The 12,806-nt window shown below is 39.4% G+C and overlaps 1 protein-coding gene across 1 annotated transcript in view; it reads right to left on the bottom strand.

Moving 5' to 3' along the window:
• Window positions 1-12,806, bottom strand: part of Ccdc18 (coiled-coil domain containing 18) — a 77,290-nt gene that overhangs the window by 51,133 nt on the left and 13,351 nt on the right. Inside the window, exons 6-11 of the mRNA XM_048351981.1 lie at window positions 11,767-11,895; window positions 11,233-11,329; window positions 6,503-6,624; window positions 5,000-5,291; window positions 2,630-2,754; window positions 1,828-1,988 (exon numbers count right to left, since the gene is read on the bottom strand). Coding sequence (XP_048207938.1) covers window positions 1,828-1,988; window positions 2,630-2,754; window positions 5,000-5,291; window positions 6,503-6,624; window positions 11,233-11,329; window positions 11,767-11,895 — 926 coding nt within the window. The remainder of the gene's footprint in view (window positions 1-1,827; window positions 1,989-2,629; window positions 2,755-4,999; window positions 5,292-6,502; window positions 6,625-11,232; window positions 11,330-11,766; window positions 11,896-12,806) is intronic.

Below are 12,806 nucleotides of genomic sequence, written 5' to 3'. Positions count from 1 at the left end.
AGCAAAATTCATGAGACTCTTATCTCTAACTAACCACCAGAAAACCAGAAGTGGTGTTTAAGTGGTTGAGTACTAGTCTTGAACTCAAGAGCTCAAAGACAGTGCTAGGCCCAGAGTTCAAACCCCATGGCTAACCAAAAAAAAAAAAAAAAAAAAGGGTTTCATTATATTCTTATGCAAGCATACCGCAAAACATTTTTTTTTTTTTTTCGGCCAGTCCTGGGCCTTGGACTCAGGGCCTAAGCACTGTCCCTGGCTTCTTCCCGCTCAAGGCTAGCACTCTGCCACTTGAGCCACAGCGCCGCTTCTGGCCGTTTTCTGTATATGTGGTGCTGGGGAATCGAACCTAGGGCCTCGGGTATACCGAGGCAGGCACTCTTGCCACTAGGCTATATCCCCAGCCCACCGCAAAACATTTTTTAAAACAAAACTGGGATGTGAGGTGATAGTTGCTCATACTTACAATCCTAGCTAATCAGGAGGCTGAGATTTGAGGATGAAGGTTTGAAGCCAGACTGGGCAGAAAAATTCCAGAGATTCTACCTCCAAGCAGCCAGCCAAATAGCAAGACTGGGGAGTGGCTCAGGTAGAAGAATACCAGCTATGAAGAAAAAGCTGCGCAAGAGCCCTGAGGTCAAGCCCCAGTACTGGTACACACAACACAGATACACACAAATACACTCACACACACACACATACATACACATACACACAGGGGTAGAGGTGTACCTCAGTGGTTGAGTAGGTCCTTAGCACACATGAAGCCCTAGGTAGCAAAAAAAATCATAAAACATATTCTCTTACTACCACTGACACAACGAAGTCTAAAAAAAAAAAAAAAAAAGCCCAAAAAACTCCTAATACTTGCAAATACAACACAGGGTCAAGGAAGTCAAGGAAGAACCAACAATACATACTACAAGATATTATGAACTGGGATGGGAATATGGCCTAGTGGTAAAGTGCTCACCTCATATACATGAAGCCCTGGGCTTGATTCCTCAGCACCACATATATAGAAAAAAGTAGAAAGTGGGGCTGTGGCTCAAGTGGCAGAGTGCAAGCCTTGAGCAAAATACGCTCAGGGACAGTGCCCAGGCCCTGAGTTCAAGCCCAAGACTTGAAAAAAAAAACATACCAGGGGCTGGGGATATGGCCTAGTGGCAAGAGAGCTTGCCCTCGTATATATGAGGCCCTGGGTTCGATTCCCCAGCACCACATATACAGAAAACGGCCAGAAGTGGCGCTGTGGCTCAAGTGGCAGAATGCTAGCCTTGAGCAAAAGGAAGCCAGGGACAGTGCTCAGGCCCTGAGTCCAAGGCCCAGGACTGGCCCCCCCCCCCAAAAAAAAAAAACACCAAACTACCCTTTTTAAGAAGTAAACCTAAAGTAAACTGAGGACTACAAAGGTTCTTGATTAAATTATTAAATATCTTGATTATGATAACAAGGGTGATGGAAAAAGAAAACTTAACAAACATATACTTGAAATGTATATATATTTTTCTAACAGATGAAATTTTATTTTAATAGTATATATTTTCTTTTCTTTTTTTTTTTTGGTTGGTCATGGGGCTTGAACTCGAGTCTGGGCACTGTCCTTGAGCTCTTTCACTCAAGGCTAGTGCTCTACCACTTAAATCACAGCGCCACTTCCATAATAATATATATTTTCAAAACAGATTCTACCAAATCTTTGTTTTATCTGAGAATATCAGTAATATGATTATAAAGTATCTTAACCAGGTGATGATCTGCTTCTTTAAAATGCTATTACCAAGAATTCTGCTTATCATTTATGAAAATAATTCATTATAAAATACTTACCTACTTGATTACCACGTAGTTTTACAGGTTCTGATTCTAAAATATTTAATTTGCCACTTTCTTGACTATCATTACAAGCAATAAGAGTCTGAGATAACTGATTCACAGTCAGATTTGCATGTAGCTTTTGAATTTCTGCCTCTTTTATTGCAAGTTTAATCCTGATACAAAAGGAAAACAGCCAAAAATTATTAGGAAGATTCTATAAAACGATCTCATCCCAGGGGCTGGGAGTGTCGCTTAGCATGCATGAAGCCCTGGGTTTAATTCCTCAGTACCACATAAACAGAAAAAGCCAGAAGTAACACTGTGGCTCAAGTGGTAGAGTGCCAGCCTTGAGCAAAACGAAGCTTAGTGACAATGCCCAGGCCCTGAGTTCAAGCTCCAGGACCAGCCAAAAATAAAAAATAAAAAATCTCATACTATTTTTGTTTTAATGCTTAAAGTTGGCAAGAGCTTTAAAATTTTCATACTGGTCAACTTTTACACATGATATGGAAATTTATCAACTAAAGAAGGATTACAAATTGGTTCTCACACTTCCCAACTTGATAGAAATTAGTAAAGTTGGGACTGGAAATATGGCCTAGTGGCAAGAGTGCTTGCCTCGTATACATTAAGCCCAGGGTTCGATTCCTCAGCACCACATATATAGAAAACGGCCAGAAGTGGCGCTGTGGCTCAAGTGGCAGAGTGCTAGCCTTGAGCAAGAAGAAGCCAGGGACAGTGCTCAGGCCCTGAGTTCAAGGCCCAGGACTGGAAAAAAATTTAAAAAATTTAAAAAAGATCTGAATATACATACCTCAATTCCGAAATCATCAGTTTATTTGCCTCACAGCAGCCAACACAATTGTCTTCTTTGTGTGACAAACTACTCATCTGGTGCTTAGAAAGAGATGACTTAAAGCCAAGTATTTCTCTTTTTAACTGCAAGTTAAAAAAACAACACATTTACACCATCTCTGTATCTTATCTGAGTATATTGGAAACTGTGTATACTGGTATTAGAACTAGGAAATTGAAAGGGAATACCAAAATCGAGAGACACAGGGTAAAAAAAGACAACTACAAAAGCAATACTTGCAAAACTGTTTGGTGTAAATGAACTGAACAATTCATGGGGGGAAAAAGGGGAGGGGAGGGAGGAATGAGGGACGAGGTAACAAACAGTACAAGAAATGTATCCAATGCCTAACATATGAAACTGTAACCTCTGTGCACATCGGTTTGATAATAAAAATTTTAAAAACAAACACATTTAAAGCTTATATGTGTAATGAAGCTATTATTTTCTTACTCAGAACTTAAGTTGAAAAATTTGTATAAATTTAATGGAAACAATCTCAAGTCTATCAATAAGCAGAACTTAAATTGCAATGAAAAAAAAAAATTTGTTCGTGGGCTGGGAATATGGCCTGGTGGCAAGAGCGCTTGCCTCCTATACATGAAGCTCTCGGTTCGATTCCCCAGCACCACATATATGGAAAACGGCCAGAAGGGGAGCTGTGGCTCAGGTGGCAGAGTGCTAGCTTTGAGCAGGAAGAAGCCAGGGACAGTGCTCAGGCCGAGTCCAAGGCCCAGGACTGGCCAAAAAAAAAAAAATTTTTTTTTGTTCTTATTTTGGCCAGTTGTGGAGCTTGAACTCAAGGCCTGAGCACTGTCCCTGGCTTCATTTTGCTCAAGGCTAGCACTCTGCCACTTGAGCCACAGCGCCACTTTTGGCCATTTTCTAAATATGTGGTGCTGGGGAATCGAACCCAGGGCTTCATGTATATTATGCAAACGCTCTTGCCACTAGGCCATATTCCCAGCCCTGCAATGAAATTTTAAGATAAAAACCTATAGTTAAACTTGAGTAATATATCAATAAGGATGTACTTCATAAGATTACAAACAAATTACAATGTTAAACACAGTATTTTTAATGTATTTTACTTCTAAATGCAGTTATATGCTTCAGTATTTAAAATATGGATGAGAGAGATAAATTTCAGAATAGCTGTTAATGGTATTAAATCAGATAGTTTCTGAATTTATCAGCTTCATAATTTCATGGTTTATAATAATTTAAGACTCTTAAGAATCTACCACTCAGGGCTGGGAATGTGGCTCAGTGGTAAAGTGCTTGCCTAGCATGTATGAAGTGCTGGGTTTAATCCCTCAGTACCACATAACCAGAGAAAGCCAGAAGTGGCACTGTGGCTTGTAGTACAGTGCTAGCCTTGAGCAAAAGAGGTTCATGGACAGTGCCCAGGTCCTGAGTTCAAGTCCTAGAACTGGCAAATAAATAAATTTAAAAAGACATATCCAAACAAAGACTTCTATATGAATATTTTATTATATTTTTGGTCAGTCATGGGGCTTAAACTCAGGGCTTTGGCACTGTTCCTGAGCTTTTTCTACTCAAAGCTAGTACACTATCTCTTTGAGCCACTGTGCCACTTCCAGTTTTCTGGGGGTTAATTGGAAATAAGAGTTTCACCAACTTTCTGGCCCAGGATGGCTGTGAACTGCAATCCTCAGACCTCAGCCTCCTGAGGATTACAGGTGTGATCCACCATGCCTGGTTATACAAATATTTTTCCAGTGTTACTCATAAATTAAAATAACCACAAATGTTAAAAAAAACTCATAACTTTAAAAGAAAACTATAGAATAGTACATTTTATATTTTATTTTTTGTTGGTTGTGGGGCTTGAACTTACAGCCTGGGTGCTATCCCTAAACTCTGTTGTTCAAGGCTAGTACTCTACCACTTTAGTTTTTGAGAGGCTAATTGGAGATAAGAGTCTTATGGGGCCTTTCTGCCTGGGGTGGTGCGATCCTTAGATCTCAGCCTCCTGAGCAGCTAGGATTACAGGCATGAACCACTGGCACCCAGCTCAGAATAGTACATTTTAAAGATGTTACTTTATAGTATGTATATGAACTTCAATAAAAATGTGTGACATCTGAAAGAGCAAAAAAAGATGGAAGACTAGAAAGGCTAGTGTGTGAGGAGTGAATATGGGTTATATTGAAAAGAAACTGCTGACTAAAAGTATAAATAAGCAGAAAAATAGAAGCTAATAAAGTAACCATAAAGTAATGGTATCTCATCAACCACTGGAGTAAAATCTTTCTTTCCCGTTGTGTAATAGAGTAAAATAAATTTCTTTTCCAATATACTTACTGGCAACTGGGATATCATTTTTTCCAAACCTCTCAGTTCTACCCTTGAACTTTCAATTTCTTGCTGACACAAATCCAGTCGTTCATTCTGGGTTGCAATACGGACCTTTAATTCTCTATTTTCATTCATCAGGGAAAATTTTTCTCTCAATAATTCATCCTTGTCTTCTAAGTCACTCTCTAGCTTCAGAATATTTTGTCTAGATTCAGTTAACTGTGACATGACTTCAGAATTTTTCATTGCCATAGTCCTTAATTTTTCTTTTCCACTGCTATTTTCTTCTTTTAACTGCCTAAAATAAAAAATCATTAACCTGAAAATATCTATCCATTTGCAGTAATAGTGTTTATTTTCACTGTACGTTTAAGCCAGGTGCTGGTGGCTCACGCCTGTAATTCTAGCTACTCAGGAGACTGAGACCTAAGGATGGCAGTTCAAAGCCAGCCCAGGCAGGAAAATCTGTGAGACTCTTATCTCCAATTAACTATCAGAAAAATTGAAGTAGTGTTGTAGCTCAAAGTGGTAGAGCACGAGCCTTAATAGTAATGGGTCTTTTATCACCTTCTGAGCAACAGGTGCTATCACTTGAGTGACAGCCCCACTTTAAGCTTTTTGGTAATTAACTGGAGTCTCACAGTCTTTCCTGCCTGGACTGGCTTTGAACAGATTCTCAGATCTCAACCTCCTGAGTAGCTAGGACTACAGGCCTGAGCTGCCAACACCTGGCAAGAGAGATGAGCTTTTTACATACCATGTCAATAAGATCCATGTAGTATATGTCTTTACTGCTTGGCTTACTTCATTTCACATTTTCTGCTCTTTTTTGTTTTTTTCTGCCACTACTGGGGTTTTAACTCAAAGCCTAGGCTCTGTCCCGTAGCTTTTCTTAAAGCTCAGGGTTAGCACTTTACCACTTGAGCCACAATGCCACTTCTGGATTTTTGGAAGTTCACTGGAAATAAGAGTCTCATGGACTTTCTAGCCAAGACTAGCTATAGCTAGGATTACAGACATTGGTGCCTGGCTTCAATATTTTAATTTGTTGGCAGTCCTGGGGAATGCAAGTTTACTAGATAAGGACACTACTACTTGACTTCACTCACTACCTACCTTTTGAATCTTGGACAAATAATACTCTTTGGGTCTGTCTCTTAATAAGGTTAGACTACATAATTCTTCACAATATGAAAATTTCTTTTTCTTTGAGCATCTTTACTAACCAGCTAATGTAATCATACAATATGCCTGGGTTAATTTCCTCTAAAAATATGTAAAATAAATACGTTGGCTAGTATTAGCCTATATTTACAAGTATGTTAACAGTTATAATTTTGACTACATTTAAAATTTAACTATATGCCTAAAAAAGTTTCACTTATAAAGCTTATCTTTTTACATTATGTAAATCCACAATTACAAAGTATAAAACTTTGTTTTCAAATATATAAATGTTTGTTTCCATTTCTACACAAAAATCTCATTTTCCACAATATAATACTGTACCTTAATTTCTCTTTCAGAACTTCAAGTTCATTTTTATATACACTACACTTTTCTTGTAGCCTTTTATTTTCCTTTTCACAGTTATTAAGATTTTTCTCCAATACTTCTTCTTCAGCCTGAACCTAAAACAATGAATTGTTTTTAGTGGACATACTAACATAGTCATCATAATCTTAGATGTTTTAAATATTTAAGAAAAAAGTAGGCATAGACTAAGTATTTCCTATGTGTGACTTCTCAGCCTCACAGAAGAATGAAATCACTGGGCAATATCTGTACTGAAATCCTTAAAAGTCTAAAAGAAATGAGCAACTGCACTGTCACCTGAGAGCAAAAGGGCTCTGGCCAAACAAAGCAAGCAACTCAAACATTCTGTATCCAACTTACTAATTTCAGAGCAAATATTTCAGAAAAGTCCTTTTGATTTTAATTTCTCAGGCAAGGTTTGACACTCTTGCCATGGCTAGCCTTGGACTATAATGCTCCAACTTACCTCTCAAGTAGCTGGACCTCAGACTTATGCTACTAAAAGCTTATTTTTGAGAATATGTCATGTTAAAACTTTCTGACCCAACTAGACTCCAATACAACCTCATCTTCCTAACTCTGACTCTCCATAATGGTCAATCTTACTATTCAACTTGATTGGATTGATAAATACTTGGTAGATTAGTGAAACATAATTCTGATATATCTGTGATGACATTTATACAATTAGACTGTAAGATCTCTGATTTAATGAATGGATTAATCCCTAGGGATTCATAGTATGACAGCATTATTGGAAGGTGACCCAATAAAGTAGGTCACCAAGAATGTGTCCTTGTTCTTACTCCTTCCTGAATTCCTTCCTTTTTTTTTCTCCTTCTTGGTGATCAAACATGAACTCCTCTGCTCTGAATGCTATACTTTCACTATGATGTACAGAGACCTCTGAAGTTGTGAGACACAATAAATCTTTCCTCCATTAATTTGTTTTGTCAAGCATTTAGTCATAGCTATGCAAAAGAAACTAATGTAGGACTGGGAATGCGGCTTAGTGGTAGAGTGCTTGCCTAGCACGCACGAAGCCCTAGGTTCAATTCTTCAGTACCACATAAACAGAAAAAGCCAGAAAGGCCACCGTGGCTCAAGTGGTTGAGTGCTAGCTTTGAGCAAAAAAGCAGCTCAGGGATAGTACCCAGGTCCTGAGTGCAAACCCCAGGAGTGGCAAAAAAAAAAAGAGAGAGAATAACTAATGTACCCCTAGGTATTTCTCATTATTCCTATTAAATATTTCTCCACTTAATAAATTACTTCATTAAAAATCACTTGTAAGATGCTTCAATCCTATAGAAACTTACTGCAAGGCTTTCAAAACAGTGATCTAATGAACTAATTGATCTAATGAACTAGTGAACTAATTCACGCTTAAGATTTCACTATTTCACATTTTATACATGTATATATTGCATATTGTGTGTGTGTGTGTGTGTGTGTGTGTGTGTACTTGTCCTGAGGCTTGAACTCAGGACTTAGGCACTGTTCCTGAGCTTCTTTGCTCAAGGCTCTATCAATTGAGTCATAGCTTCACTTAAAATATATCTTTTAAACTACTAAATGATATATTCAGGTGTAGTGCAAAAGAATGTCAAATGACTTCTTCCTTGATCTTAGTACCTAATGTGGTTGGGAGTTGCATTTGTAAATTTTTATTGAATTCTGGCCATTCTTTCTTTCTTCCCTTTGACCAACTACTTATTTTCCTCCTCCTTTTGGCAATATTGGGGCTTGAATACTGGGCCTTATGCTTACAAGGCAAGTGTTCTACATTCAGCCCTTTTAAGCACTGGCTATTTTTTTTTTTTTTTTTTTGGTCGTCAGTTATGGGGCTTGAACTCTGGGTTGGGCACTGTCCCTAAGCTCTTCAAAGCTAGTGCTCTACCACTTGAGCCACAGTGCCACTTCTGGTTTTCTAGTGGTTAACTGGAGATAAGCGTCTCACAGACTTTCCTGCCTGGGCTGGCTTTGAACTGTGATCCTCAGATCTCAGCCTCCTGAGTAGCTTGGATTAGCGCTGGTTATTTTATTTATTTATTTATTTTTACCAGTCCTGGGGCTTGGACTTGGGGCCTGAGCTTCTTTTTGCTCAAGGCTAGCACACTACCACTTGAGCCACCACACCATGTCTGGCTTCTTCTATATATGTGGTGCTGAGGAATCAAACCCAGGGCTTCATGTATGCAAGGCAAGTACTCTACCACTAGGCCATATTCCCAGCCCAGCACTGGTTATTCTTCTTCTTCTTTTTTTTTTTGGCCAGTCCTGGGCCTTGGACTCAGGGCCTGAGCACCCTCCCTGGCTTCTTCCAGCTCAAGGCTAGCACTCTGCCACCTGAGCCACAGCGCCCCTTCTGGCCGTTTTCCATATATGTGGCGCTGGGGAATCGAACTGAGAGCTTTATGTGTAGGAGGCAAGCACTCTTGCCACTAGGCCATATTCCCAGCCAGCACTGGTTATTTTTGAGATGAGGTTTCTCTTCTTGCCTAGACTGCAGTCACCCTATTTGAGGCTTTCTGCTGTAGGTAGAATGACATGCACAGGCCACTATACCCAGCTTCTTCCATTGAGGTGGAGTTCATAGACTTTTCTGACCTGAACTACAAATCTCCAATTTTAATGTCCAAGTGAGGATGAGGTTATGCACCATTGTGACTAGGTATTAGCTGAAAAGTGGTCAGTCTTGTCAACCTTTTGCTGGGAATAATCTTAGAATTGTGGATTCTCCCAATTACAAGCCTCAAGTAGCTAAGATTGAAGGCATAAGCCACTAATACTTTTTTTTCTCCTTTTACTGTTTATATGTACTGTAGCTATTTTACAGGCATCTGGCTTCTGTGGCATCTATCTACAACAGAGTTCTGTTCTTACCTTATCTGAATATTCAACTTGTGGCCTTTTCCCATACAAGTTCTATTATGCTATTATTATTTAAAGAAATCAAATGAATGCAATAAGGTCACTGTCTTCCTATATAAGGTGAGTTCAAGGGACCTTCTTGTAAGCCCTGCTAGGATGTCAGGTCAAGGGAAACTGGTGGAAGGCTACAGAAAGTACTCTACTGTCACTTTCAGTAGGGTGGCTAGAATGAATCTCCTGTTTCTTCTCTAGCTCTGTCCACTTAATATTTATTTTCATATTGCTTCCTTTGGTGATCCATATTGTTTTTCCTTTTTAGATAAAGCAATTTTGTGTTGCTTGAGCCAGGTGCTGGTAGCTCATGCTTGTAATTGTATCTACTCAAGAGACTGAGATCTGAGGATCGTTGTTCAAAGTCAGCCTCGGGGCTGGGAATATGTCCTGGTGGTAAAGTACTCGCCTCCCACACATGAAGCTCTGGGAAATTCCTCAGCACCACATATATAGAAAAAACCAAAGTGACGCTGTGGCTCAAGTGGTAGAGTGCTAGCCTTGAGCAAAAAGAAGCCAGGGACAGTGTTCAGGCCCTGAGTACAACTAAGTCAGCCTGGGCAGGAATGTTCATGAGGCTCTTATCTCTAATTAGTCACCAAAAAAGCCAGAAGTAGAGTCTTTGCTCAAGTGGTGAAACAAAAGTGGTTGAACACATGAAGCCCTGGGCTTGATTCCTCAGCACCACATATATAGAAAAAAGCCAGAAGTGGTACTGTGGCTCAAGAGGTACAGTGCTAGCCTTGAGCAAAAAGAAGCCAGGGACAGTGCTCAGGCCCTGAGTCCAGCCCCAGGACTGGAAACAAAAACAAAACAAATAAAAGTGGTTGAACAAAAGATGCTCAGTGACAGTGTCCAGGCCCTGAATTCAAGTCCTCAGGCTGGCAAAAAAGAAAGAAAGAAAGAAAGAAAGAAAGAAAGAAAGAAAGAAAGAAAGAAAGAAAGAAAGAAAGAAAGAAAGAAAGAAAGAAATCTTGTACTGATAATAATAGACTGGTAATTATTATCCTTAATATTTTAGATTTGTTTTACTGGACATGGTGGTATATGCATGTAATCCCAGCTACTGGAGAGGCTGAGGCAGGAGAACCTTGAGTTGAGATCAACCTAGAAAGCATAGTAAGATCTTGTCAAAGAAAAAAAAGTAAGATGAAAATAAATTTAATAGGGCTGGTAATGTGGGTTAGCAGTAGAGTGCCGGCCTAGCATGCATGAAGCCCTGGGTTCGATTCCTCAGCACCACATAAACAGAAAAAGCCAGAAGTGGCACTGTGGCTCAAGAGGTAGAGTGCTGGGGCTGGGGATATGGCCTAGTGGCAAGAGTGCCTGCCTCATATACATGAGGCCCTGGGTTCGATTCCCCAGCACCACATATACAGAAAATGGCCAGAAGTGGCGCTGTGGCTCAAGTGGCAGAGTGCTAGCCTTGAGCAAAAAGAAGCCAGGGACAGTGCTCAGGCCCTGAGTCCAAGCCCCAGGACTGGCCAAAAAAAAAAAAAAAAAAAAAAGAGGTAGAGTGCTAGCCTTGAGCAAAAAGGAACCAGGGGCAGTGCTCAGGCCCTGAGTTCAAGCCCCAAGCCTGGCAAAAAAAAATTTTTAATTAATTAATTAAAGATTCTATTTTGATGATTTTAATGAATAAAATCCTAAAAATTAGTCTTCTTCAATCATAAACACATACATATATACATATATGTGTATATATATATATATATATACACCTTGATTTTTGGAAAATGGACAGTAATACAAAATACTGAATTTGTACAACTGCCTCTCACCTTTTCCAATTTTTCAGCCACTTTTTCTTTATATTGTTGGAAAGATTTACTCAACTCTTCAGCATTATATAGTGCTTCATTCCTTTGTCGTTCAGCTCTAAAATTTAAAAAGACATATTAAAGGCTGGGAATGTGGCTTAGTGGTAGAATGCTTGCCTAGCATGCTTGCGGCTATGGGTTTAATTCCTCAGAACCACATAAAGAGAAAAAGCCAAAAGTGGCGATGTGGCTCAAGTGGTAGAGTGCTAGCCTTGAGCAAAAGAGGCTCAGGGACAGTGCCCAGGTCTTGAGTTTAAGCCCAAGCACTGGCAAAAAAACAACAACAAAAACATATTGAATAAAAGTAATTGAGTAGTAAATCCAAAAAAGTAATATATATTTGCTTTGTAAGAAATAATTAAAAAGCAACATTTTCTATACTAAAATTATAGATTAGATTAAACACACACCTTGGGCTGGGGATATGGCTGCACCTGATTAGCACATTCAAGGCCCAGGAACATAGCACCACAAAACAAATAAAATCTTACATACCTTTTTCCTTGTTTACTTTGTTCCAGTAAGTCCACCTTCAACTTTATACATTCCTCTTTGCACTCTTGCAAACTCTTTTCCTTTTCAATCACCATTTTCTGGCTCTGCTCTAATTTTTCTTCTGCTTCTCTAGAAACAGGAATTTTAAATTACTATAAGTATACCAGAGTAATGCAACATGAGGAATTCCATCACTGTTAAATTGGTGAGTTAAGAGAAATACACACATAATGGCATAGAGTAAAAGGTATATTCATCATGTGTCAACTATGAGGATGTTTTTTGCAATAAATGAGGTTTAAACTCCTACTTGCTAGGCCAGTATTCTACAATCAAGCCATGCCTGGGGCCCTTTTCTGCACAGGTTATTTTGGAGACAGGGTCTCAATTTCTGCTAGCTGTTCTTCCCACTGTAGCGGAGTTGATAAGCACACATCACCATACAAAATTTCTTCTATTAAAATGGGAGTTTCGTGGGCTGTTCTATTCGGGCTGGCCTTGAACCTCTATCCAATTAATCTCAGAAGCCCAAAAAGTTAGGATTATAGGCATGAGACAGGGGTGGCTGGATTCAACTAAGAATCCTTTCTTTTAATCATTGGTCATGGGGCTTGAACTCAGAGTCTAGATGCTGTCCCTGAGCTCTTTTGCTTAAGGCAAGTACTCTACCACTTTGAGCCACAGCTCTATTTCCAGTTTTTTGGTGGTTAATTGGAGATACGAATCTCATGAACTTTCCTGCTCAGGCTGGCTTTGAACCATGATCCTCAGATCTCAGCTTCTGGAGTAGCTAGGATTTTAGGTGTGAACCACCAGCACCTGGCTCAACTATGAGTTTTTAATATGGAACAAAACAATATTTTTATGCTGGGTGTCTGTGGCTCATACCTGTAATCCTAGAAACTCAGAAAGCTGATACCTGAAGCTGCAGTTCAAACAAAAACAGTCCAGGCAGGGAAGTACATGAGACTCTTATCTCCAATAAACTACCAAATTAATCAGAAGTAGAGCTGTGGTTCAAGTGGGACTGCTAGCCCTGA

Source organism: Perognathus longimembris, chromosome 7, assembly GCF_023159225.1.
Source record: "Perognathus longimembris pacificus isolate PPM17 chromosome 7, ASM2315922v1, whole genome shotgun sequence".
NCBI classification, from domain to species: Eukaryota; Metazoa; Chordata; class Mammalia; order Rodentia; family Heteromyidae; genus Perognathus; species Perognathus longimembris.
This window is presented reverse-complemented; position numbering and strand designations above follow the sequence as displayed.